Raw genomic sequence first — 27,924 nt, 5'->3', positions numbered from 1 at the left:
CATTACACATCTTTAGGCGCCAGGCGAAAACATTTCTCTTCAACCAGGCCTTTGGCTGATTAGTGTTCTATGGCCTTTTAAATGTATCCGTGGGTTGGGGGGGGGCTGCTGGTTTGTTCTGGTTTTGTTTCATTATGTATTTTGTGCTTTCATTTTGTGTTTTTAGGTAGTGAGCTGCCTTGCGATCTTCAGATGGAGGGCAGTATACAGCCCAGTTTGAAGTGATGTGCTGCCAGGTGCCTTGGAGATTATAACGTCAAAAGGCAAGAGTGAAATATAATCCATTTATTGATTTGATTTATTTTATTTCTGTGCTGCTTTTCATTCACAATAAATTGCAATAATGTTTATGGAACGCCATGAGCCCAACACAAATCACAGAGAATAATTAACAAATTGCCAGTAAACAATTGCAGTCTATAATGCACTGTTAACAGGACAACTCGGAAAATAAGCAGAACATCCCAATTACAAAAGGCATATTATGGGATTCACACAGTGGTACAGTCTTCAAAATCTCTAAAACAACATCAGCACCCAAAAAATAAACTTAGCACTGTTGGATTCACCTACCCACCTCATGACTCATAATCTTCCACTCAATTCAGCTCATTAAAAGACTCATATACATAATTCCTGTGGCAGAAATTGCTTCCTGAAGGCTCCTAGGGCAGTACAAGGCAGGTGGGAAAAGCCATTGCCTGATGGCCAACACAGAGTCTCTATCCCCTCACAGTCCTTCCTCTGGAAACATCTCCCTTGTTGATCTAACGCTTGTCCTGCTGCTGTTTCACCTGATTTGACATATCATTGCGGCATCTGAATTGCATTGCTTATGAGTTGCATAGAGGGCTGGGATGGTGAAAGGTGGGCTGCATCTTATCCATGTCTACTCAGAGATAAGTTCCGCTCAGGTCAGTGGGCTGCAGCATTGCAGCCTCGTAAATGTAAACAATAAAGAAGATTCACATATTAATGAGTGCAAGGATGCAACGTTAGGACAGGAACGGGTGCTTTTTCCAGTAGGAGTTTCTCTGTGACTGACAGCACGAAACCCTCCCTTGCCCACTATTTTGTCTTGGTGCTCTTCTTGCCAAGAACTGCCTTCTTCTGATTATCCCAGACCTTGTTGTCAGTTGTGCTTTCCCCAGGTATTGCAAAGCTAGTTCGTGCATTTTCATGAGGCACGGGGGGGGGGGGCAGCGGGGGGGTTTCCACAGCTGTTGCAAGATGGAGAGTGGCAAACTCAGCCTTTCGTATTTTTAACAGTTTGACAGGTGCTAAGCACCACAGGTGTGCAAAACCAGATGCCCGCTGTACTGCCGCTGTACTGGTAGAAAGACATTGGCCTCCTCTAGGAGATCTAGGCCTCCTCTAGGAGTACGACAAGGCTGTATATTGTCTCCCTGCTTATTTAACTTATATGCAGAATTCATCATGTGAAAGGCTGAGCTGGATGAATCCCAAACCGGAATTAAGATTGCCGGAAAAAATATCAACAACCTCAGATATGCTGATGATACAACCTTGATGGCAGAAAGTGAGGAGGAATTGAAGAACCTTTTAATGAGGGTGAAAGAGGAGAGCGCAAAATATGGTCTGAAGCTCAACATCAAAAAAACGAAGATCATGGCCACTGGTCCCATCACCTCCTGGCAAATAGAAGGGGAAGAAATGGAGGCAGTGAGAGATTTCACTTTCTTGGGTTCCATGATCACTGCAGATGGTGACAGCAGTCACGAAATTAGAAGACGCCTGCTTCTTCTGCTTAGCGGATTTCTGGATGAAACATTGGCTCTGGATCCGTTTCAGTCCGGCTTCCGCCCTGGTTATGGGACCGAGACAGCTTTGGTGGCGCTAACAGATGATCTTCGTAGACAGCTGGATCGAGGCGGTTCGGGCTTGCTGATTCTTTTAGATTTGTCAGCAGCCTTCGATATGGTCGACCACGATCTTTTAGACCACCGCCTTGCCGACGTGGGGATTCAGGGCACAGTCCGACAATGGCTGCGCTCCTTTATCTCAGGTCGGGGACAGAGAGTGGTGCTAGGGAGGGAATTGTCGCCGCGACACTCCTTGGTGTGTGGAGTTCCGCAGGGCACAATCCTTTCCCCGATGCTTTTTAATATCTTTATGCGCCCTCTTGCCCAGATTGTCCGGAGTTTCGGGCTGGGCTGTCATCAATATGCTGATGACACCCAGCTTTTTCTATTGATGGACGGCCGCCCTGACTCGGTCCCAGACACACTGGCCAGGTGCTTGGAGGCTGTGGCTGCATGGATGCGTGGGAGCCGGTTGAAGTTAAACCCTTCGAAGACAGAGGTCCTCTGGCTGGGTCGGGACGACATGGGGTTGGGAGGCCAACTCCCATCTCTTGCGGGGGCCCAACTAGTGCCAGCGCCTTCCGTCAAGAGTTTGGGTGTAACCTTTGATGCCTCTCTTTCTATGGAGGCACAGGTTGCAATCACAGCAAAGGTGGCATTTTTCCATCTCCGCCGTATTAAGCAGTTGGCCCCCTACCTCTCTCGCCCTGATCTGGCCACAGTGATCCATGCGACGGTCACCTCCAGACTTGACTATTGTAACTCGCTCTACGCGGGGCTGCCCCTAAAGCTGACCCAGAAACTCCAGCGGGTGCAGAATGCCGCGGCGAGGCTCCTTACCGGGTCTTTGCCGCGGGACCACATTCATCCAGTGCTTTACCAGCTGCACTGGCTCCCGGTGGAGTACAGGATCAGGTTTAAGGTGCTGGTTTTGACCTTTAAAGCCCTATGCGGTTTGGGACCCTCGTATTTAAGGGACCGCCTCTCCTGGTATGTCCCATGTAGGACCTTAAGGTCCTCAAGTGATAATCTTTTGGAGGTCCCGAGCAACAAAGACGTTAGGTTGGCCTCAACTAGGGCCAGGGCCTTCTCAATATTGGCCCCGACTTGGTGGAACAGCCTATCACGGGAGACCAGGGCCCTGCGGGATTTGGCATCTTTCCGCAGGGCCTGCAAGACGGAGCTGTTCCACCTGGCCTTTGGGTTGGTTTCTGTTTAATATTTATGCTTCATCTTTTATTGGTGGGTTATTTTGAAATTGAGACCTGCAGTTTTAATTGAATTTTAAATTTGTATTTTAATCTGTTATTTTAAATTGATCGTTTTTATGTTTTTTGTTGTGATTTTAATTGATGTTAGCCGCCCTGAGCCCGGTTCTCTGGCTGGGAAGGGCGGGGTATAAATAAAATTATTATTATTATTATTATTATTATTATTATTATTATTATTATTGGGAGAAAAGCAATGACAAACCTAGACAGCGTCTTAAAAAGCAAAGACATCACCTTGCCGACAAAGGTCCGTATAGTTAAAGCTATGGTTTTCCCAGTAGTAATGTACGGAAGTGAGAGCTGGACCATAAAGAAGGCTGATCGCCAAAGTATTGATGCTTTTGAATTATGGTGCTGGAGGAGACTCTTGAGAGTCCCATGGACTGCAAGAAGGTCAAACCTCTCCATTCTTAAGGAAATCAGCCCTGAGTGCTCACTGGAAGGACAGATCCTGAAGTGAGGCTCCAATACTTTGGCCACCGCATGGGAAGAGAAGACTCCCTGGAAAAGACCCTGATGTTGGGAAAGATGGAGGGCACAAGGAGAAGGGGACGACAGAGCACGAGATGGTTGGACAGTGTTCTCGAAGCTACCAACATGAGTCTGACCAAACTGCGAGAGGCAGTGAAGGATAGGCGTGACTGGCGTGCTCTGGTCCATGGGGTCACAAAGAGTCGGACACGACTGAACGACTGAACAACAACAACAACAAAGCACCACAGGCGTGCAAAACCAGATGTCCGCTGTACTGCCACTTACGGCACGGTCTGAGCTGGTAGAAAGACATTGGCCTCCTCTAGGAGATCCTTCCAGGTATCGATCAGCCTGGATGGCTCAGTTGTTAGCGCAGCGCAACGCCGGAAATCATGTCTGCACATGTCCGCGGTGCTGGAAATTGCTTCTGTGCATGCCCAGACGCTGAAAATCACGCCTGCGCAGAAGCGATTCCCGACATCTGGGCATGCACAGAAGCGATTTTTGGAGCTGCAGAAGAGAGTCGCCGCACCACGCTGCACCAGTTTAGCGCAGTGTGTGGGGACTTGCCGAGCGGGTGGCTCAGTTTGGGAGCAGCTCATGGGCCAGTTAAGCGACCCTCATGGGCCGCTTTTGGCCCATGGGCCTTAGGTTGCCGGCCTCTGGCTTAGAGTGTGGTGCAGATATAACACCAAGGTTGCAGGTTCGGGACAGCTGCGTGTTCCTATATTGCAGAGACAAGATGATCCTCTGGGTCCCTTCCAATTCTATGACTGCGGGGGCCTTCTAGTTGATGTATGGCTGTAGCCAGCCAGGGCGGGGTGGGGTGGGGGGTGGGCAGGGGTTAATCCTCTTCTGGGATTCAGCTTCCTGTTGATTTGGTTGGAGATGGATTTTCTGCAAGCCCTGCCAGGAGAGGAAAGGAAAAAAGTCAGCTCCTTGTTCACATTAGGGCACTAAATGGGCACTTAGCAACGCAGGGTGAGGCCAAATCACATAGAGCTTGATTCAGTATTTCCTAAACACCCTGCGTCATTTTTCCTGAATTAACACTGGATGCACACATTTAATTCTTATGCTGAGAAGGGTTTCTTATATAGGCATTTTGTGTTCCTCTTTATTTAGAGCATACGGGAGGCTTAAGCCACATTGACAGGGGGATGTGTGTGTTTGTGTCTGCTCAGAATTAAGCCACACCGAGTCTGGTGGAGTTCACTTCCACATAGGACGTAGGTTTGCAGCCTAATTTATAATTGTGGTTTTCTTAAAATGAGCCTTGTTTTTGAACAGTTGTGAGCCGCCTGGAGGTCTGTGTTGTGGCAGGAAACACGATGCTGAACGCATCCGGCCCATGTTTTCCCAAAAGCAAATTCTACTTGATGTGAATAGGGGCAAGGCAAATAAGTTTGCCTTCTCCCCTAGTTGCTCAAACATAACCGATTTGTTTGAGCCAGACAGCAGGTCATTGTTGTTATCGATGTCACTAAGGTGGCAATAGACTCGTGGGTGGTTGGGTGGGGTATTCTTTAAGTATTTATCCCTCGGAATTTCATATAACTTACAGTACAACTCAGAATGTACAGTGTCCTCAACTGACTGACATCCACAGGTATGGATTCTCTGGGGATGTTTTTCTATCAAACTTCCAGGAAGTTGGCTTTCATTGTCTGGAACCTCAAGGCTACAAACACCATGCAAAGGGCAAGGGGAAATGATCCCAGCCAGACAATCAAATAAATTAAATATAGGCCTGGTTTTATTTCAACTCATCTTGTGGCACGGGACAAGTCGGCCTCTGTCCCTTCACTGTAAAACGGAGACTATATGACCGATCTGTCGTGAAGGCAAACAAAATAAAAGCTTGGAAAACGCTTATTGGTTTATACATTCAGGGGCTGGGGAGGGAGCCATGAAGCTAGTCCTCATTAACTTGAAGATGAGCTGGCAATAAACCCTGAAACAAACAAATAAAACATATTGCGTTCCAACTGGAATGGGGAATATGTCCATGTTTACCCAGCAGATTGCCCATATTGAAGATCTAGGTTGGGGTTTTATCCGGTCTAGATGGAATCATAGAACTGTAGAGTTGGAAGGGACCCAAGGGTCATCTAGTCCAACCCCCTGCCATGAAGGAATGTCATGCTGTCAAGAAGTACTATGTCTTTGCAGATGCTCCAAGGGTCCCTGTTTTTCAGGGACAGTCCCGGATTTACAGAAGCCATCTCGGTTTCTGATCTCTCACTTTTCCTTTGTTGTTGTTGTTTAGTCGTGTCCGACTCTTTGTGACCCCATGGACCAGAGCATGCCAGGCACTCCTGTCTTCCACTGCCTCCCGCAGTTTGGTCAGACTCACGTTGGTAGCTTCGAGAACATTGTCCAACCATCTTGTCCTCTGTCGTCCCCTTCTCCTTGTGCCCTCCATCTTTCCCAACATCAGGGTCTTTTCCAGGGAGTCTTCTCTTCACATGAGGTGGCCAAAGTACTGGAGCCTCAACTTCAGGATCTGTCCTTCCAGTGAGCACTCAGGGCTGATTTCTTTAAGAATGGATAGGTTTGATCTTCTTGCAGTCCATGGGACTCTCAAGAGTCTCCTCCAGCACCCTAATTCAAAAGCATCAATTCTTCGGTGATCAGCCTTCTTTATGGTCCAGCTCTCACTTCCATACATCACTGCTGGGGAAACCATAGCTTTAACTATACGGACCTTTGTCGGCAAGGTGATGTCTCTGGTTTTTAAGATGCTGTCTAGGTTTGTCATTGCTTTTCTCCCAAGAAGCAGGCGTCTTTTAATTTCGTGACCCCACCTATCTGGGCAGCTTCCAACAAAATATTAAAATACAATAATCCATCAAACATTAAAAGCTTCCCTAAACAGGGCTGCCTTCAGATGTCTTCTAAAAGTCTGGTAGTTGTTGTTCTCTTTGACATCTGGTGGGAGGGCATTCCACAGCGCGGGTGCCACTACCGAGAAGGCCCTGGCCTCTGGCCTGATCCAGCTGCTTGGGGCGACAAACACGGAGGCACCCCCTGGGGGCAGGGCGTCGCTCCGCATATGCACACGTCCTGACACATCACAACGCACGTCAGGACAGACTGCACATGTGCGAAAAGCCGCGCATGCGCACTCCGCCTGCGCCTGTGCTGCTGCTCCTGCATCGGCCTTGCGAGCCTCCAAGCGAGCGGCGGCTTGTGGGGCTGCCCTGTCCGTGTTCCTTTTTGTGTGTGGCGGCCTTGCGAGTTTCCGCTCGCTCAGCGGCTCGCAAGGTTGCCGCGGGAGCAGCAGCGCCGGCCCGGACGGAGTGCGCATGTGTGACAGAGTGCGCACTCCATCCGGGGCTGCAGCACACGTGCAACCCGCCCGGCTTGGGTGTCGCGGGGCGGGGGGCAAGCCGAGTGTCACCCCCTCCAGGCTGGAACACGGGGCACCCCGCCCCCATCGCCCCCACCTTCCTACGCCACTGCAGAGAAGGAAGAATTGCACTAGCTTCTAGCCTGTGGCTTCCCTCGCACTTTGAACCCATCCCAGCAACTGGGGTGGAACGGAGGGAGGAAAAGTTTTTTAACTATAGAGAGGAGATTTCCCCCCCTCTCCTCGCCCTCCAGCCATTGCCAAGGGGGAGTGGCAGATGCTCTTTTCGGAGATGCCAAGCGCACTGTTTTGTCTCATGGCCTGCACGACTGTTTAGTTTTGCCACCCAGGCAGAATTTAAATTTATCCCCTTGGCCAGTGGCCAGGATCGGAGGGTAGAAAGCCTCGGCGGGAGGGGGAAATCCAGCACCATTGTGTGTGTGTGTGTGTGCTTGTCACATGAGGCATATCTATACGCTGGAACTCCACCGGAGAGCAGCTCCGTGCATGCACCGCGGGAAAAATGGCCGTGTGCGACGTAAACCGGCGCCTTTCCTCCCAGGGGAAACAGGCCTTGGTACACCAGAGACAATTGCCTCTTGGCGCCAGGGTTTGTGAGCACAGCAAGCCTACTAAAGTCGCAGGCGGGAAACCTCTAAGTGCAGGAAAACTGTACCAAAGAGCATCAGCTCTGTAAAACCCGAAGTAATGAAAAGGTAAGTACATAAGGGATCTGTGATTCTGTGGTTCTAAGAAGCAGAGACCTTGCAAAGTTACGGCACTACTGTGATGAAGACAGCACTTCCTGGGCCATTGCACCAAACAGGGTTTCTAGAGCCAGGAAGGAAATGGGTAAACTCCTTTAGAAGGAACCCATCTCTCACGTCATGCAGCGCTAGGTTTACCCGTGCCCAGAAGAAAGAGGTGGAGGAAGGGATTGTACAGCTTCATGCTACTGCTTTCAAATGCTTCTTTATTTTTTATTTTTTAAAAAACTCATTGCAAGCTGAGAACTAGCAGATCAGGAAAAAGGGTTCTCAGTCCTTTTGACAGCTGTGTGCTGTGGTTTGTTTGTTTGTTGTTTTTTAAATTGACTCTAAGTTACTAACACAGAGCAGGGGTGGCTTAACTTTTGTGTCCCGAAAGCTGTTTGCATCGTTAGCCAACCCCTCCAGGGCCGCACTCTGGCAGCGGTCAGATCAGCGGAGAAGTTTTAATTTCATATACCGCCTCTCCCTGTTGTCTTTGTCCATGGAGTTTTCTTGGCAGGGATACTGGAGTGGGTTGCCAGTTCCTCCTCCAGGTGGATCACGTTTGGTCCAAACTCTCCACTATGACCTGTCCATCTTGACCTGGGAGATGGACCTGGGAGAAAAGCAATGACAAACCTAGACAGCATCTTAAAAAGCAAAGACATCACCTTGCCGACCATGGTCTGTATAGTTAAAGCTATGGTTTTCCCAGTAGTAATGTACGGAAGTGAGAGCTGGACCATCAAGAAGGCTGATCGCCGTAGAATTGATGCTTTTGAATTATGGTGCTGGAGGAGACTCTTGAGAGTCCCATGAACTGCAAGAAGATCAAACCTATCCATTCTCAAGGAAATCGGCCCTGAGTGCTCACTAGAAGGACAGATCCTGAAGTTGAGGCTCCAGTACTTTGGCCACCTCATGAGAAGAGAAGACTCCCTGGAAAAGACCCTGATGTTGGGAAAGATGGAGGGCACAAGCAGAAGGGAACGACAGAGGATGAGATGGTTGGACAGTGTTCTCGAAGCTACTAACATGAGTTTGGCCAAACTGAGAGGCAGTGAAGGATAGGCGTGCCTGGCGTGCTCTGGTCCATGGGGTCACGAAGAGTCAGACACGACTGAATGACTGAACAACAACAACAACCGCCTCTCCCCATATGAACCCTGCACTCATCACCCAAGGGCCTTCCTTGTGTGCCTCCTCCACAGGAGGTCCAGAGGGTGGCAACACAAGAACGGGGCCTTTTCTGCTGTGGCTCCCCGTTTGCGGGATGCTGTTCCCAGGGAGGCTGGCCTGGCGCCTTCATTCCATATCTTTAGGCATCAGGCAATATCTTTCCTCTTCAACCACACTTTGGGCTGATTAAACAATCTATGGTCTATTAAATGTGTCGTCCCCCGGTTATACATAATAATTTTAATTATAAATAATTCTCCGGGGCAGGATTTTCTGCCACCTGAAATTTTCAAGAGCACTGTGGGACTGCTGGAAGCTTGTTTATGTGTACAAATTATAAAGCCTGTATACCAAGTGGGAGGAAATATAGCATTATAGTCCTTATATAATATATAAGGAAGACAATTGGCTGGATCCTAACAATCAGTCCTTTTGTGGGGGGGGGAATCACCACGGAGCTTGTTTGTTTGTTTATTGTGAGACCAGTCACAGTGCCACCCCCCCCCCACCCGCCGGGCAGTCAATAAACTTGAATAAACTCAAGCTACCAATGATCTGGTTTGGAAATGGCCACAACTTTATTGATTGCAGATACAGGTGGATTTTTGGCTCAGGCATTGGGTTTATATCCGTTCCAGCCCCCGCCCCCAGACAAAAATATTAATTATTTAATTTTTAAAAGGTAAGGGAACTCAGTTCCCCGGAGTGTTTGACACCCCCCCCAAAAAAAAATCCTGCCAAGAACTATGGCTCATCAGCTTGGCCAAAATGTCTGCTATGTATCATTCCTGCAAAGATTGGAGGGTCATTATCATATACTGGTAGTAGTAGACGACCAGGCAGGTTTCAAGGAAAGGAATTTCCTTTGGTAATTGCTTCTCGCTCGACCATTTGATAATGGGAAGCCACAGCAGAACCTGCACAGCTTTTATTGACTTAATTCCTGCTTTCGCTTCCATAAATAGAAGCCATCTTTGGGATAAATTATTAAAAGCCGATATTGATTCGAGACTTTAATTTTTAAGTAGTGTGCTTCAACACACAAATGCGTCTGAAGGTTCGAACAGGCTCAAGTCATGCTCTTGCAGAAGAGATTCCTACATCTAAAGAAGCCCGAGAAGGCTGTGGTTTGTAGCCAGTGCGAGTCCTACTCAGAGTAGACCCGCTGGAATGAATGGGCATGAGTCACGTACCCTATTAATTCCAGTGGGTTTACTCTGAGGAGACCTTAAAGGTAAAGGCACCCCTGACCGTTAGGTCCAGTCGTGGACGACTCTGGGGTTGCGGCGCTCATCTCGCTCTATAGGCCGAGGGAGCCGGCGTGCAGCTTCCGGGTCATGTGGCCAGCAGGACTAGCGAACCAGAGCAGCGCACGGAAACACAGTTTACCTTCCCGCCAGAGCGGTACCTATTTATCTACTTGCACTTTGACGTGCTTTCAAACTGCTAGGTTGGCAGGAGCTGGGACCAAACAACTGGAGCTCACCCCGTCACGGGGATTTGAACCACTCACCTTCTGATCGGCAAGCCCCTAGGCTCTGTAGTTTAGAGCACGGCGCCACCCGCGTCCCGAGGAGACCTTAGTTGGCTACAAACCCGTGTTGTAGCTCCATTTTAACTTTTATATTAGCGATATAGTTTTGCATAATCAGAACTTTCATGTGCCCAAGATTCCAGGCCAGCCTCTAAACATTTAGGCCAGTGGTATGATTTTATTCTTGCCGTTGCAAGTTGGCACCAGAGGATTATGGAGACTGTTCTGTGCTGTTCGGGCAGAAAACGACCTAGCTATTAAGAGTGCTAAATCCTATGCCACTACTGCGGCCCATTGTTTTGTTAGCCCAAAAATGGAAAACGAGCCAAGTCCCAACTAAGGAAGAATGGCAGCTTAAGCTGAAGAATATGCGCAGCTTGCAGACTTAACATATAGAATAAGAGGATAAGAAGAACATACGTTTAGAGAAGATTGGGAAATGTTTATTGAATATATGGTGGGAAATTGTGTACACTTGAAAACGCTGGCAGCATTAAGATAAATTCAACAGTGTAAGTAAGTTTTGATGGATGCAATAATGGAATACGGAATGGTTTAGTTTTTGTAAAATATGCAGGGATTTATGACATGCAAAATGAACCATGGAAAGAGGAAGGGAAGTCATGGATATTTTAAGGAGGTTTCAATGAGTATTCCAAATTGTAAAACAGAATACACACACACACACAGAGTGGATGCTCGGGTTGCAAACGCAATCCGTGCGGGAGGCACATTCGCAACCTGCAGCGTTTGCAACCTGCGCCGCTGTGTCTGCGCATGCGCGTGATGCAATTCAGCGCTTCTGCGCATGTGCGAACACCGAAACCCGGAAGTAACCCTTTCCGTTACTTCCGGGTTCGGCGTGGTGCGCAACCTGAAGTGGCCGTAACCCGAGGTATGACTGTATATGAACGAGTGCTAAATCCAAAGGAGTGGATTTTGGGAAGAGAAAAACCTTTTACAGATGGCGTGACCCTGAAGTACTATGAACAGGATGGCTCTTGCCATCTTTAATTATTATTAATAATAATTTTTTTTATTTTCCATCCCGTTCCTCAGCTCTTCCGAGCCTCACTTTCCCCTCTGCTCTTGCTTTCCAGGAAGGAGATGAAACCTTCGCGGTGCATCACCGTGGCTACCGCTTTGCTGAGTCTGGTTGCCCTCAAAGCCTACATTGAGTGGAGTGTGGAGGAGGCCGAGAGGGTCCCGACCCCTCACGGGGGGCACGGCGTCACGACCGTGGCCCAGCCCTCCAAGGACGACTTGCCGGCCTTCACCCTGCAGCGCTTCAACGCCTCCTTGCACCAGCTGCGCCAGAGCATCCCGCGGACAAACGCCTACTGGAACGAAAAGCAGCACCAGATCTTCCAGGACTTGGAGGAAGGGCTGGTGAACACGTCATGGAACGAATGTTCCGCCGGGCCCGAGGCAGCAAGCCGGGTGGCCAAAATCAGCGACTTCAGCTCCTATCCGGACCTTTACAGGAACTTCCTCCTCTACGACGAATGCCGGAACTTCTCTCTCTTGATCAACGAAGCGGGGAAATGCTCCGGCACCAAGAACCGCACTTTCCTGCTCTTGGCTATCAAATCTCTGCCGGGGAATTTTGCCGCCCGCCAGGCCGTGCGGGACACGTGGGGGCGCGAGGGCGAACCCGGAGGGTTGCCCGTCCGCACCGTCTTCTTGCTGGGCACGGCCCAGAGCCGCTTCGGGCCTCGGCTCCAGCGCCTGGTGGAGTACGAGAGCCGGAGCTACGGCGACATCTTGATGTGGGACTTTGAGGACACCTTCTTCAACTTGACTCTGAAGGACTTCCTCTTCCTCAGCTGGACCGCGGAGTACTGCCGGGACGTGCGCTACGTCCTCAAGGGGGACGACGACGTCTTCATCAACACGCCCAAGGTCTTGGAGTACCTGGGGTCCCTAGACGCCAACAAGATGCTCTACACGGGCCAAGTGATGGCCAACGCTTCGCCGTTCCGCGTCCGCCGGAGCAAATACTACGTCCCCGAGTCGTATTACATGGGGCCTTACCCGTCCTACGCGGGTGGCGGGGGGTACATCTTCTCGGGGCCGCTAGCCCGGTGGCTCCACCTCATCTCCCGACACATTGCGTTCTACCCGATCGACGACGTTTACACGGGGCTTTGCTTCCAAGCTCTGGGCATCCGCCCCGAAGCACACCCGGGCTTCCTGACCTTTGACATTGCGGAGAAGGACCGCAGCGACCCGTGCGTCCACAGCAGGCTGCTGCTGGTCCACCGCCGCAGCCCCCAACAGACCCTCCAGCTGTGGAAGCAGATCACAGACCCCAACCTCAGCTGCTGAACGATGGGAGTCAGGAACAACGGGTTCGAGACGCTTCCTGTTGAGCGCTGAAGGCAGGCGGAGGCAGGTGTGGCGCAGCCTTTTGTGTCTCTGTCGAACACGAGGACCTCCTGTATGCAGTTAAGGGAGGGGAAAGACTTCCTTGAAAAGTTTGTGTGTGGAGAAAGGGCAGTTCCGAGTGGTGGCGCCATGCCACTGCCTTCCTATTCTGCTTGGGCACTTCCTAGAGGCAGGGGCCTGGCCACAGCCAGAAACCAAATACTGGATCAGAGGGGCACTGGACCCTCTTCACTAGGCCTCTCCGTAGGTTTCTGTTTTATGTCTGCTCTGGGGTGGCAGCATGGAGAGGGGAGAGGTTGGCAGCTGGCACAGTGGGCAGCCCTGCAGAAAGCAGAGGACCAGAGGGGCATTTTTCTGAGTTGTTCGGAAAGGGTGGTGTATCAGTGGCAGAGGACACGTCTGACTGCGTCAAGGCCCACCTTCAGTCTCTTTGCCGGGGGGGGAGGGCGGCCTTTACTGCCAGAGGGCCACATTCTCTTCCGTGCCATCTTCTGAGGGGCCGCATGGCCAGAGGTGCAAGTGGGTGGAGAAATGGGTGTAAATTTGGCCTTTGTATAGGAGGCTGGTTTCTACACAAACAGACACCACCTGTCCTCCTCCTGGACAAGCAAAAGGTGTGATCAGAGTTCAAGGAGACATTCGTGGAATCATGGAAGAGTTGGAAGGGACCCCAAGGGTCATCTAGTCCAACCCCCCTGCAATGCAGGAATATCAACTAAGGCATCCATGACAGATGGCCATCCAACTTCTGCTTAAAAGCCTCCAAGGAAGGAGGGTCTTCCACCTTCCAAGGGAGACGGTTGCACTGTTGGAACAGCCATTCTGGGTGTGAAAAAGGGCCAAAGTGAGGTATGGCTTGGAGACGGGGTATGACCAAGGGAGAGTTCTTCCTGGTGTTTAGTCGGAATCTCCTTTCTTGTAACTTGAAGCCATTGGCTTGAGTGTCCAGATCAGGAGAAAACAAGCATGCTCCATCTTCTGTGTGGCTGCCCTTGAGATATTTGACGGTGGCTCTCATATCTCCTCTCAGTCTCCTCCTATCCAGGCTAAACATACTCAGCTCCCTCAACCGTTCCTCATAAGGCTTGGTTTCATTTTGGTCGCTCTCCTCTGCACGTGTTCCAGCTTGTCCATATCCTTCTTAAATTGTGGCACCCAGAACTGGACACAGTATTCCAGGTGTGGTCTGACCAAGGCAGAATACAGTGGTACTATGAGTTCCCTTGATCAAAACACTAGACATCTGTTGATGCAGCCTAGAATAGCATTAGTATTTTTATTTATTTATTTGCTGCCGTGTTCCACTAACACCCCAGTATCCTTTTTCACACGTACTGTTAGTAAACCAGGTCCCCCCCCCCGCCATCTTATATTTGTGCATCTGGTTCTTCCTGCCTCAAGTGCAGAACTTTACATTTGTCCGTATTGAAATTAATTTCATTACTTTTGGCCTAGTTCTCCAATCTGTTAAGGCCATCTTAGTGCATGGGGAACAAATATCCAAGCTGCCATTGCCTTTAGAAAGAAACAAAACTAAACATGCATAGAGGAGGGATGTGAAAATGAGGGAGCAATTCTACCGCAACAGCTCAACGTTAGGGAATAATTTTCAGATTTGGAAGGGCAAACAACTTTGACTCTCTCAGATCACCCAGGTTAAAAAAATATTTGGAGGACCAACCCTTGCTAAACACGTTTTTCTGGTGGTGAAGGTTTGCAGCCCTACCAGGGATGTTGCACTGATAAGATTTCCTTCAGTGGCAAGCAGGTTTGACTAGATGGCCTTTGGGTACTTATCAGTACATTTCAGGTGCTTATCAAATTTGCTTTCAATCAAACTCTTTGATCACACAGTGGGATTCTATGCAGCTCATGTACCAGAGCTGGCTCAGCTAATCAGAAATATTAAAAAATCTAACACGCAACTTGAATGCTGTTTTCTTCCCGCTGAAGCAAGGAGGGCTGCGGACATGTACCACCACTCGGATCAGAAGGCTGACACCTTTTTGTCCTGGCCTTTAGCAGAAAAGTACTTGGACACGTTGAAAAGAAGCAGGTGCAGCTTTTACGACAGGTGTGAACCAGGCAGAGGTTTCTGCACCACTTAAGTCTTTCTGTAAGTAAGACTTAAGTGGTGCAGAAACCTCTGCCTGGTTCACACCTGTCAGGCTGCTTTTAATGGGCAAGTTAAGTGTGGTATCAAGTCTAAGTTGGGCTCTCCTTCCCCACCCTTCATCAGGTACAGGCTGGGTGGATCCTGCTGAAGAGTTCTGTATTACCTGACGTTTACCCACCACAAGCATCCCCCCCCCCGCCCAAGGTCTGTGGCTTGATCTCCCAGGTCCAAGGCACCCAGAGAAGCTGGGTGAACAAAGGAGCCCAGCAAACTTGTCTGTGCTATTGGCCTCCTAGTGTTTAAATACACCATAAGGAAAAGTGTCCACCTTCATCAATGGCAAAAAATAGGTGTTCTATAAATTATGGGCTATTAGTTGCTGCCTTCTTGGCTGCATCTTACACAGAAATCTGAGGAAGGTTCGGATGTTTCCATGCGATCTATTTAAAGAGTAGGGAAGACTATTTCTCCCACGCTGCAATGATGTACAGATATCATAATAGGTGCTGTGTATCGGTGATGTGGTTCGTGTCTGCTGTGGTTGGAAGTTAAACTTGTTGCTGCTCTTTGGAAAGTATTCGCAAGTGCTTTTAAAATACCAGGCTACTAATCTAGTGCCAAACTATTATTTTGCAGCAAGGCAGTGGTTCCTAAACGATGGTGCAGCAGAGAGGCAAGCTGTTTTCAGTGTTGTGTTTTATAAACCAAAAAGTCTGCCTTTTGGCTGGGGCAAGCAGCCGAAGCAAAGAATGGAAGGACGATGGGTGTTATCAAAGAGACAGAACAGGGTTGTAGACAGGGAAGCAGATGGCCAAGGAATCTTTAGTGTCACATGATGGCTGACAGGTGGTAAAATGAGGAAGTGAGCAAATAACAAGTAAACTAGGCAAGTACTCTGGATACAAAATTTTAAGGAACTTTCCCTAAGATGATGGATTCTGTACCTAGCACCTGTTTCCAACTAAGTTCTATTCAGACAAGAGCCTCTGAAATTAATAAATCTGCATTAGTCATGGCCATTAACTTCAGTAGGTCTACTCAGAGGAGGGCTGGCATTGGATGTGACCCTATGGCGCTGTAGTGCAACTGTAGAATATTCATCGCAGTCGGTGAGATGAGATGAAGCAGCTAACTTTGCTCTGCCGCAGTTTTAATCATTCTAACATGAATTCATCAGGGCTCAGCTCCACAGCCTGCTTTGATTTAGGGACAAGGCCTAACTCCGGTGAAGCGGAGGCAGAGTGTCTCTGAGCACATGCAAAGTGCCATTCTTTCCTTCCCAAGTGATTGCCAAACGGGTTCCACCCATTTTGATAACTATCCCAACCAAGGATGTGGCACCCCTGGCTGCAGATTCTCACTGGTCGAAAAGCAGATTGCAATAGAGGCAAATGCCCACGAAAGTTTTATTAATTCCCCAATGTGCCCCTTTGTTCATACATACATTCGCCTAGACACTTCTTACTCCCAGCAGCCCAAATAGAACCATTGCTTTTCAGTGGTAAGAACTCCCGATTCAAGCGTAACAGACCAAGAGAGCTCTGCCCCCACCCCAAGGTGCTTATTTAGATGGGGGAAAGGGCTCAGGAAAAGAAGGCAAGACAGCTGTAACTTTTTCTTTCAGCATTACTCTCCCTGGCTGCTAAAACCCCTCAAAAAATCAGATGACAAGCTTGAGGTTCGCATCCCTTAAAAATGCCATTTATCACTCAAAAGACACTATCCAAAGAGGGCCTGGATTTACTTCCCAGACAGGACACCAGCTGCGGCCTCCCACTCTAGACAGCGCATCTTTACTTCTAGCGGCAGATTCCACCAAAGTGGTATTTGGTTCCAGAGACATTTACGACGGCATTAGGGATCTGTTTGGCAAAAATGCTTGCCCCCACAGGAGAAATCAAGGTGCTGCCTGCTAGCCTATGCCCAATTTGTGGCTGAATGACAGAATCGTGGAGGGAAAAGGTACCAGGAGCAGGAGAAGTCAGGGAAGCAGCAGAGATAAGGCAATTGACATCCACAGTGGGAGAGCCGTGGATGTTTCGTGTGCTTTAAACAGGCTCTGTGCAACTAGCAGATTCTAAAAACTGGGGCAAAGTAACAGTCTGGGCTGCTACCACAAGCTAGTTTGAAGCCCCTGGGTGGGGCCCAATGACACAGCTTTCAGGTGCCAGCCCCTCAACCCCAAAGTATCCAGAAGGGATCCCCCAGTGGGAAGTCTTTTAGCAACTGATCCTTCCTTTTCACACGATCGTCACTGTGACAAGGAAGGGGCTGCCAGGAACACAAAACCTCTCTCTCTCTCTCTCTCTGCACGCTGGCTTGAGCCAGATCTCCTGCACATCCCAGTTGCTGGAGGGCAGAGAGGCGAGGGGAAGGCAGGTCACTTCTCGTACTGGCCCAGCGGGTAGTGCTCGCCGTATTGCTTGAGGTGGCGTTCCAGGGATTCCTGCTGCTTCTGGATGTGCCAGGGCATCTCGCAGTAGACGTCGGAGAAGAGGAACTGAGGGTTGGGCTTCAACTTGCGCTCCGCCGCCTCAAAGGCTTCCATCACCTGAGGAACACAAAAGGAAAGCAGAGATGGGAGTCCCTGTTTCCGGCTTCCTTGGTCTGGGCCTGCGATTCACTTTACATCCTGTGTGGAAGTAAAGGAGGGGGGGGGCAGGCGCCTGGCTTCTCTGAAAAGGAGCACCCACGGTTATGTCCCACCTCACCCAGGATGCTTCTATTCATCACAAAGAAGTGGTTCTATTTTAGAAAGCTGATCGGAGGAGCACTGGAATTTCCCTGTGGCAGGGCTGGTTTGGCTGCACTTCAGCACAGAAACTCAGAGATGAGCAGTAAAGTCGATTATAGTGGTACCTCGGGTTAAGAACTTAATTCGTTCTGGAGGTCCGTTCTTAACCTGAAGCACCACTTTAGCTAATGGGTCCTCCCGCTGCCGCTGCGCTGCCAGAGCACAATTTCTGTTCTTATCCTGAAGCAAAGTTCTTAATCTGAAGCGTTATTTCTGGGTTAGCGGAGTCTGTAACCTGAAGTGTCTGTAACCTGAGGTACCACTGTATTTATTCAGAGAGACAAAACACAAAGGAGAACTCCACGGGCAGGACTAGCCCAATGAAGTAGTAGTAGTAATAAAATAAATAAATAAATAAATAAATAAATAAATAAATAAATAAATAAAATAAATTATTTATTTATTTATTTATTTATTCATTCATACATACATACATACATACATACATTACCCATGTGGCTGGGTTTCGCCAGCCACTCTGGGCAGCTCCCGATATAATATTAAAAAACACAATAAAACATCGAATATTAAAAACTTCCCTAAACAGGGCTGCCTTCAGATGTTTTCTAAAAGTCAAGTATAGTGGTACCTCTGGTTGCAAACGGGACCCGTTCCAGAGGCCTGTTCGCAACATGAGCAGAGCACAACCTGAAGCGCCACGTCTGCGCATGTGCGCGGTGCAATTCGGTGCTTCTGCGCATGTGCGAAGCGCCGAACCCGGAAGTAACCCATTCCGTTACACAACCCGCAGCGAACGAAACCCGAGGCATGGCTGTAGTTGTTTATTTCCTTGACATCTGATGGGAGGGCATTCCACAGGGCGGGCACCACTACTGAGAAAGCCCTCTGCCTGGTTCCCTGCAACCTCATTTCTCCCAGTGAGTGAAGTGCCAGAGGCCCTCGGAGCTGAACAATGCGGGTGGAGACGCTCCCTCAGGTATACTGGGCCGGAACAGAGGATCTGATCCTCCCACTTCCTTCTAAGGCTCCTCTGCAGCTAGCTGCCTTCCCAACAGTCACAAACTCTTTCGAGGAGGGGTTCTCTGTGCCTTTTTCTCTGCCACAGGTAACACCCTTCTCTTTCTTGGGGACAGAAGAGGACTTGAGGAGACAGTGGAACTGGCAGGGGGCTGGCAATCTTTCGCAGCCTCAGCCTCCTCCTCCGCTGCCTCACTCTCACTTAAACCTATTGCTTGCTCAGCCTCCAACCCATCTGCCCCCCCCTTCTTCCTCTGACTTGTCTTCTGCACCCCACCACCAATCTCCTGGCTTGGAGCCTTCCCACTCTGATGCTTCCCTGGGGGGGGGGGGGTTTCCCCGGCTGTAGCCTCCCACCATTCCTCCTCGCCTAGCCAGTCCCTGACACCCTGTGGAAGTCAAGACTCAGCATGAAGGCTGCTTTCTCTGTTCTTCCTAGGAGACTTCAATATTGTTGGCCTTTGCTCATATTTTGCATCGCTCTGTACGGATCCTGAATGTTTGCCTCTTTATCGCAAGCAGGCACCCACGGAAACGCAGCCAAGACAGAGGGTAACGTGGACACCATACATCTAAGCCACTCACCCTTTTGCGGGATTTCTTCCGCCACGTCTTCTCCTGGTCCTGATCCCACCAGCCTCTGCCCGCCATGTAGTGACGGAGGCGAGAGATAGGGTGGTCTTGCTTGTCCCAATAGTTGACTTCGTCCACTGAGCGGTAGGCGGAGCTGTCGTCACTTGTGCTGTGGTGCCCAATCCTGAGTTGGAAACGGGGCAGTTCATTATTTAGGGGGGTTCTTTGGTCCCACCCCCCACATCAGGCCACTTCCTTCTCAGGCTATGAGACTTGTGCTCCATTGACTCCCCCCACCCCCACCCCCTGTTCGCTCCACACCTACCTGTAGGTCATGGCTTCAATCAGGAAGGGCTGGTTCTCGGCAACAGCCCGGCGACGGGCCTCCCTGGTGGCATTGTACACGGCAAAGACGTCGTTGCCATCTACCCGGATAGACTGGATGCCATAGCCGGGACCACGTGCAGCTGTGGGAAGAAAGCAAAGGATGGGTGCTCTGGGAATAGGGAGTGTTGGACTTTTCAACTAATTCCAAAAATGAGAGGTGCTAAGAAGTCGTAACATTGATATGGGAATTCGAAAGATATTTTGGTTGAATAAATATAATTTAGTTTTACTTAGTATAGGTAAAATGTGCGCAAAACTGCATAGAAATCATTAAAAATGACTGCCAAGGACTTGCAGTTATATTGTTATTCTTTAGCATTACTTGACGTTTTCAGAAGTTAATATTAAAATTCATTGGTTTCCCGAAAGAAGTTTACATGTTTCTTCATCAAATGCAGACTTACAAAGCTAAATGTTCTCTGATCACAAAAATAATGTGTTTGTTTGTTTTGTTCAGTCGTTCAGTCGTGTCCGACTCTTCGTGACCCCATGGACCAGAGTACGCCAGGCACGCCTATCCTTCACTGCCTCTCGCAGTTTGGCCAAACTCATGTTAGTAGCTTCAAGAACACTGTCCAGCCATCTCATCCTCTGTCGTCCCCTTCTCCTTGTGCCCTCCATCTTTCCCAACATCAGGGTCTTTTCCAGGGAGTCTTCTCTTCTCATGAGGTGGCCAAAGTACTGGAGCCTCAACTTCAGGATCTGTCCTTCTAGTGAGCACTCAGGGCTGATTTCTTTGAGAATGGATAGGTTTGATCTTCTTGCAGTCCACGGGACTCTCAAGAGTCTCCTCCAGCACCATAATTCAAAAGCATCAATTCAAAAATAATAGCAGATTTTAATTCCTCACACCCCGAAAACATGATTTTAAGACTGAAAAAATTTGCAAAAAATAACTTTCACCCACCAAATGCCATGCCCTACTCTGGTGAGCCACGCTTCACGGTGCAGCAGATGCTTCCAGGACATTTATGCCAAAATAAAGAAGAAAATAGGCATATTTCTGTGCTAGCTACGCAGCAGTGGCTGGTGACAGCAGAGCCTTCCAAAGTTGACTTTCTATGCTGTGCTTGCTTTAGCCAAAACCTGGGGCAGGAGGGTAAGGTTGTGTGGCCTCAAAGCATTCTCCACCCCACCCACACCCTGGCCTGACCCGCCTCACCTATTCCGTCGCCCCGGTACTGCTCAGATGTCGGGGTGGAGATGGCATAGCCGTTGTTGCGGCAGAAGAAAATGATGGGGCACTCAAGGGTGGCGGCGAAGTTGAAGCCTGCGTGGGCATCGCCCTCACTGGCCGCGCCCTCCCCAAAGTAGCAGATGACAATCCGGTCGGTGTTCTCCCTCTTGATGGCGTAGGCGGAGCCAACAGCTGCCAAATGGGGAGGGGAGAGAGAGGGAATGAGAATAGGGAAAGGAGAGAGATGGGTGCACAGGCCATTCACTGTGCCTGTGTCTTCAAACAAAGGATTGCTTTGTTGTATCGAACCCTTGTCATTAAAAAAGCGGAGGATATGTCATGACCCCACTCAGCTCCCAGACCCCTATGGCAAAGACCCCAAAGGGGGAATTTGCCAGCCTGGGGTGTCTCACACCTCCTGACTCTGCCAGAGGTAAAGAGGATCAGATGCTATGTGCACTTAAAGCTACCATAGATCGAGCTAAACCACCAATCAACTATTCAGCCTGAACATACCCAGTTCCCTCAAATGTTCCTCATAAGGCCTGGTTACCAGACCCTTTGTCATCCTGGAAATTTTTAAACCCGTTCTCGTCTCACCTTGTGGGATCTGCGTAGCTAGTGGGGATGATATGGTGACAAAGTGCAAATCTTTGCAGCCGTAGTGCACGGGCATTTGACGGCCTTTCCCAGTGTCGCTGGCATTGCCGTAGCACTGTGCCATGAACAGGTCCAGAGGGTACCCTCTGTGCATCAGTACACCTAAGAGGAGCAAGAGGGAACATGAGATTAACCAGAAGCACCTTTTATCAGAGTGAGAAGCCAGTAATGGTATTTGATGCACAGAGTTCAGGAGCAACGCTTCTTCCACAGAGGGGGATCATTTGATGGATGAGAGGAGAGCATGGGGTGGCGGGAAGCCATCTCAGTCAAGGTTCAAAAGCCTACTAATAAATTCAAGATTACACTGCAGAAAAGGAGGCCTATTAAGAACACCTATTGCAGTGGCTGCTATTATGGAATATAAAAACAGATCAATCAACCTTTAAAGCACATGGTACCATGTTCCTGTCTAATCTGCTCCTTTAATTGTTCATAAACAGTCACACGGTGTTCAGAACTAACAAACCAGCCCAAGAGACAGTGGATCCTACGGGAAAATAGGAACAAATGATTAAAAAATGGATAACAGGAATAAAGGGGTATTGTTGGGGTGAGACCTGAGGATGCAAACATGCCTAATGCTGTTAAGAGTGCTGCAGTGTTGAGCTGTCATGTGCTGCCACCCAGTGGCAGAGCAGCTAGTAGCACACCACACTTCAGCGGGAGGGAGAGTGAATTGTCCCTTACCTGCTTCACGGTACTGTCCAAACACCAGATCGGTGTCACTAAGAGCCGCTGCGCTGCCCACGTGGGTGCCTTCCTCCCCGTAGTTGGTCATGTAGAAGGAGATCCGACCCTAAGAAAAACAAACTGAGCTTAGTCATGGAAGGAGGAAGGGATAACTCAAGTCAGGAGAGCAAAAGGACTCGGGGTTGTGGGTTCGAGCCCCATGTTGGGCAAGATTCCTGCATTGCAGGGGGTTGGACTAGAGTTATTCAGCTTTTTTTAGGGGAGCCAAAGCTGTTGAGCTTTTTTTTGGGGGGGGGGAGGCATGATCAATCACGATTGACAAAGGGCAGCCCACGAATGACTAGTAGATTGCGATCGACCTGTCGGATAGCCCTGCATTAGATCATCTTTCACCAACCTGCTGTAAGCCAGGTGTTTTGGACTACAATTCCCATCAGCACCAGCTAGCAGGGCCAGTGCTCAGGGGTGATGGAAGTCCAACCAAACCATCAGGTTGGAGAAGGCCAGGCTACATCCACACCCCCAAGTCAGGAGATACTTTGTGTAGGAATATTGGCAAAAGATTACAAAGGTAATTTCTGGATTATTTCAAATAAATATAGAAGTGAATAGGGATTTTCTATTTTGGGGAATACTGGGAAATAACAAAGTAAAAAGTAATATGCAAGAGCTGTATAAGATTATGATCCTGGCCGGAATGGCAGTTATTGCACTGGGATGGAAAGAAAAAGCTAAATGGAAAATGGAAAAATGGAATGATTATGTTTTTGAATACGTACAATCTGAAATATTTGCACAGATAGCGGCAGAGGATAGTTGGGAAAATAAATGCCAAAGAATTACAAATAAATGGGCATTTTACAGGAATTGGATAGAAAGGGGTGAAGCCAACCCAAACATACAAGCTCGAATGAACAGACTGTGAACATGGATAAAGATCTGAAGAAAGAAGGTCTGGCCAGAGGGGAAGATGGGAGGGGAGGGGGAAGGACATGGGGGGGGGAGGTACTTTGAATGGATCTAGTGATGTAAGCCTCTTCAGGAACCACATGTAATAAAAAGTTAAATAAATATTTTTTTTAAAAAAGGAGATACTTTGTGTGACCCTCCCAATAGGACTATTTATTTTTTGAATGAGGGGTGGGGCAGAATCTTACGACACGTGTGTGTGTGTGCACTGTGGCCATACCTGCCTCTGTGACTCGTAGAGAATCCGATCCATGGTGTTGAGAAGTGTCATGCTCTTGTAGAATTTCAGCACCTGCTCTTGGGGAAGCTGCAATGGAAGGAGAAATGCTGCTGGAAGAAAAATATTTGAACAGGGCCGAAGGAAAGCATTTCAAAATTTCTTGGCTCCTGCAAGAATCTTTTGATTTTTTTCACTTCTAGTGGCAATGCAGAACTGCACGCCCCACACTGAACTGGACAATCTGACAAGGCTCCTGTGTCTTACCTGAGGGTCCTCGCTGGGGTTGGTGATCTGCCCCTGTCGGTCCATAACTCGGTAGATAGGAATCCCTGAAATAACATTAGGCTGGATGAATTCTAGCTTGTCTACAAACTCGGCCGAGGCACCGGGGAATTGTGGCTTCTCCTCCAAAGAGGTAAACTCTTCCTGCTGTTGAAGGCATACCTGGTACAGATAAAGAGAGAACACACCTGTGAAAAGGTGAACAGAGTTGCACCATGCCATACAGCAATGAGGCAACTGAAATGCTATGTACAGTGGTACCTCTGGTTAAGTACTTAATTCGTTCCGGAGGTCTGTTCTTAACCTGAAACTGTTCTTAACCTGAAGCACCACTTTAGCTAATGGGACCTTCCGCTACCGCTGCGCTGCCAGAGCACGATTTCTGTTCTTATCCTGAAGCAAAGTTCTTAACCTGAAGTGTTATTTCTGGGTTAGCGGCGTATGTAACCTGTAGGTACCACTGTATTTGATTTCAGTTACACATGTCACTCTGCAAAGCTATCACCACATAGGTATCCCCCCGCCCCCGCTTCCATAACACAACAGGGAGCGATTTGGCTTGGCTTTTCAAAAGGTGGTCCCACCAACCCTCTAACCCGCTTTGCTCTGCATCCCCAATGGCAATGTAGGAGGTGGTATGTACTGCCAAGACCCCAGGTGTGCTTGCGCATGCAGTGAGCCTCCCCTCCCAATGGACTGCCTGCCTCTCTGCAAGGACAGGGCTGTCAGGGGTGGTAGGTAAAGTCCAGCCCTGTGTGAAACACTGTCAGCAGCTGTGGGAGCCCTTCTGTAGGCTGCGCTTCGTAGGATAGAAACACAGCGATGAAACACGGGTCCCCAGATGCAATGTTTTAGCCTTAGGGTATCCAGTGGGAGTATGGGCTAAATCTGCTCCCTGCCCCAGGCTGAAGAACTGAGCACATCCCTAACATGGTAGGCCCATCCTCGGTTCAATTTATTATGTGCTTACTGCAATTACACCTTTTTCTCCAAGGAGCTCAGGGTGACATGCATGGCTCTCCCCTCTCCTCAGTCAATCCCCACAACACCCCTGTGAGGTAGGAAATGCTGAGAGATTTTAAGTGACCCAAGGTCACCCAGTGAGCTTCATAAGTGAGTGGGGATTTGCACCCTGGTCTGACACTCTACCCCAGAGGTCGGGAACCTTATCTGAGGATGGGCCAGTCAATGCTCCGTTCGTCAGAGGACGGGCTGGAACGTGTGCGCACGCATGCTCTTCCAGAAGTAAGCCGGAAATAGCTTGTGTGCATGCGCACAGGCACTTCTCCGTCCTGCACGTGTGTGCACATGCTATTTCTGGTGCACATCCAGATCAGGAGTGCCCATGTGCATGCCCACAGGTGCCATCAACCCGAAAGTTGGTCCCCGTGCGGCGCTGTACCAGTAAGAGCGGGCGGTGGGCACAGGGGTGGCCATGGGCTGGTTAGACAAGCCTCTTGGGCTGCTACCGGTCCATGGGCCTTAGGTTGCCGACCCCTGCTCTACCCCCTCCCCCCACCACACTGGCTCTCATTTCTTGGTGAAAAGAGTGTGACAGAATGGTGGGGGCAGGTCTGGCTTCTACAGGGTTTTTTTTGGGGGGGGGGACAAAATGCAAAACACGAAACGTTGTAAAACAAAATGTATTAAGTTGCAAATCTAGGCCTGTAACATATTACTGGGTGGAAGAACCAGAGAAAGTGTCCCTTGGATTACACACTTTAGAGGCTGTCCCTGTATGGTTCAACAACATCTGGAGATCAGGTTCTCTACTCAGGCTATATGAGCTGTTGAAAACAACAGCGGAATAAGCCTTTAAATCCAGGAAGGACATGTTTGTTAAACAAATACCACGTCCTTGACTGCTGCCAGGGAGAGAAGGAAAATTATCTCCACAGATCTTGGGCCTGTAAAGCTGTGACAAGAAAGCTAATTGACTTCAGTAAATCAACACTGGGGAAAGGGTGAGGGAAACTGGATGTGGTCCCAAAAGAAAGAGAGAGAAACACACGCCCCCTGAGACAGCCCAATCAGGCAGGAGAAAGTTGCAGGGGACATGGATTCTCTCCCTCCCTTTCGGAAAGAAAGTGTTTTCCAAGTCCTGAAAACACACAGGGTGACCTGCCACAAACACACACACCAACCACATTTGACGATGCCTTTTAAAAGACTGGTGCCCTGCCGCGTGCTTTGGAAAATAGATATTTGCAGCATTTCTAACACAAGCCTCCCACCTTCATCAGGGCGCAAGGCAATCGACTCCCTCTCACAGCCTCATCTGTTCTGCACATATTTACTTGGGAGTTAAATCCCACCGGGGAATTAAGTCCTACCAAATTCAATGGGGCGTACTCCTAATTTAAGTCATCTAGTCCAACCCCCTGCAATGGAGGAATCTCAAGTAAACCATCCATGCCAGGTGGCCATCCAACCTCTGCTTAAAAGCCTCTGGTGAAGGAGAGCCCACCACCTCTCCCTGCGAACAGCAGTGCAAAGCAGCCAGTTGTATCAACTTTTGGCTATCATTTGTAAGTGTGTGTTTGACCACAAGGCCACAGACCACTCGAGTTCGTAAGGTGCTGGGAAGCTGTGGCCTTCTAGATTTTGCTGAACAACACACATACACACACCTTCCGCCATCATCCCATTTCAGTGAGCCAAATCAACATCTGTAAGAATGTAAGAAGACCCTTCTGGATCAGGCCAACAGCCCATCTAATCCAGTGTTTTTCAACCACTGTTCCGTGGCACACTAGTGTGCCGCGAGATGTTGCCTGGTGTGCCGTGGGAAAAATTGAAAAATTCAAGATAATTACTTTATATATAGTCAATATAGGCACAGAGTTAATTTTTTAAACATTTTCTAATGGTGGTGTGCCTCGTGATTTTTTTCATGAAACAAGTGTGCCTTTGCCCAAAAAAGGTTGAAAAACACTGATCTAATCCAGCATCCTCTTCCCACAGTGGCCAACCAGATGCCTGTGGCAAAGCCGCAAGCAGGATTCGAGCATAAGAGCAACTCTCCAACGTCCCCTCCAAGCAGTTTCCAAAAAAATCAAATCAAATCCATTTAAAAAACCATCTGGGCTGGTGGCCGTCACTGCCTCCTGCAGCAGCGAGTTCCGCAGTTTATCAATGTGCACTATTATAACGACCCACACAATTATTTGGGCAGAGCTCACTCAGAAGCAGTTCACATAAAGAACACAACAAATCCATACATACATACAACCCCCAATAGACCAGCATTAATGACGATTTCAGTAAACATATGCCAGTTTAAAATCCCTGCAGGACACCCATTTCTGAGAAGATGGATACTGTATATAGCATTTCCAACAAAGACAGGTGGATCCCCAATACAAAATGCTCCACTCCTCCCCACCCCCGCAAAGTTTGCACCCATACACGTGCAAAGTGCCACGTGGGGAGGTGCAAGTTCTACATTCCCTCCCTCCCTCCCACCCCACACCCCCATCCAGCCTTTGCCTCCCAAACCCTTAAAAATGTGGGTTTCTGTGATTTGTTTCTTTTAGGGTTGGGAGGGGGGAAGAGATCTGGAGGGGGGGGAAGAGACACAACCCCACCACACATCTAGAAGGTCCCACTACTCCTTCCACATCTATTTGAGACCCCCCCAAAAAAGGCTAAGTGGGTGTCACAAGGACCTCCTTTCTCGCTGAGAGGAAAAAACAACAATCCCACGCCTATCCAACCCTCCCATTAAATGGGGCCCAAATATCCGGGTCGTGACTGCGAGAGGGGGGGGCAGGGGAGGCCGCCTCGGGAGACTCACTCCTGCGCGGAGCCCCCTCGCCGGCAGCCGCCCGGGGTGCGAGGGGCGTCCCAGCAGCAGGCGCCTCAGGTAGCGCAGCCCTGCGCAAGGGAGCCTCGCCGACGCCGCCATTTTGGGCGGCTGGAAAGCGCGAGGCGGGCGCCGGGCACTAGGCCTCGCCTCCTCCTCCTCCGTCGAGGGAGGCGGGAAAGCCGCCGCCGCCGCCGCCCTCGCTCCTCCCTCGAACCTGCTCCGAAAATATAACGGGAATAGAATGGTGGTGTCGTGTTTTTTGTGTGCGTGTGTTGACGTATTTGAAACAGTGAAATATCCTGACAGAAAAGTTGTAGAGCTTGGCAAGATGGAATAAAACAAAACAAAATTTAAAAAATGCCGGTTTTGAGGTGTCCGGGGGGGGGGAAATCCCACGCGTCCGGGTTTTCCCGGACGAGCGGCTGTCCCCGCCCCGGCTGCTGTTGTTACCGACTTAAGAAGGTTAGTTGTGGGTGTTGCTTTAAGAGGAGGCGTTG

At 49.3% G+C, this 27,924-nt stretch overlaps 2 protein-coding genes across 2 annotated transcripts; one reads left to right on the top strand and one right to left on the bottom strand.

Moving 5' to 3' along the window:
* The first annotated feature begins 177 nt into the window (after positions 1-177).
* B3GNT8 (UDP-GlcNAc:betaGal beta-1,3-N-acetylglucosaminyltransferase 8) lies at positions 178-13,275 on the top strand. The gene is made up of 2 exons (XM_033158407.1): positions 178-263; positions 11,483-13,275. The coding sequence occupies exon 2, from the start codon at positions 11,490-11,492 to the stop codon at positions 12,708-12,710; it is 1,221 nt and encodes a 406-aa protein (XP_033014298.1). The 5' UTR covers positions 178-263; positions 11,483-11,489; the 3' UTR covers positions 12,711-13,275.
* Positions 13,276-16,273: 2,998 nt separating this feature from the next.
* Positions 16,274-27,617, bottom strand: BCKDHA (branched chain keto acid dehydrogenase E1 subunit alpha). Its single transcript, XM_033158405.1, has 9 exons — positions 27,416-27,617; positions 23,602-23,781; positions 23,338-23,424; positions 22,146-22,254; positions 21,396-21,557; positions 20,781-20,987; positions 19,557-19,698; positions 19,244-19,415; positions 16,274-17,437 (listed from the first exon to the last, which is right to left on the bottom strand). The coding sequence occupies exons 1-9, from the start codon at positions 27,524-27,526 to the stop codon at positions 17,267-17,269; spliced, it is 1,341 nt and encodes a 446-aa protein (XP_033014296.1). The 5' UTR covers positions 27,527-27,617; the 3' UTR covers positions 16,274-17,266.
* Positions 27,618-27,924: the final 307 nt, after the last annotated feature.

Source organism: Lacerta agilis, chromosome 8 (assembly GCF_009819535.1).
Source record: "Lacerta agilis isolate rLacAgi1 chromosome 8, rLacAgi1.pri, whole genome shotgun sequence".
In the NCBI taxonomy this organism is placed as follows: domain Eukaryota; kingdom Metazoa; phylum Chordata; class Lepidosauria; order Squamata; family Lacertidae; genus Lacerta; species Lacerta agilis.
The sequence above is the reverse complement of the archived record's forward strand: the minus strand, read 5'-3'. Positions and strand labels throughout refer to the sequence as shown.

Bases quoted from the DNA above. Each gene is read 5' to 3' on its own strand.
- B3GNT8 (XM_033158407.1), top strand. From the start codon at position 11,490: ATGAAACCTTCGCGGTGCATCACCGTGGCTACCGCTTTGCTGAGTCTG.
- BCKDHA (XM_033158405.1), bottom strand. From the start codon at position 27,526: ATGGCGGCGTCGGCGAGGCTCCCTTGCGCAGGGCTGCGCTACCTGAGG. The intron at 22,255-23,337 runs GTATGGCCACAG...TGTTTTTCTTAG, and splicing joins TCTACGAGTCACAGAGGCAG to GGTCGGATCTCCTTCTACAT. The intron at 17,438-19,243 runs GTGAGTGGCTTA...TGTGTTCCTCAG, and splicing joins GGAAGAAATCCCGCAAAAGG to GTGATGGAAGCCTTTGAGGC.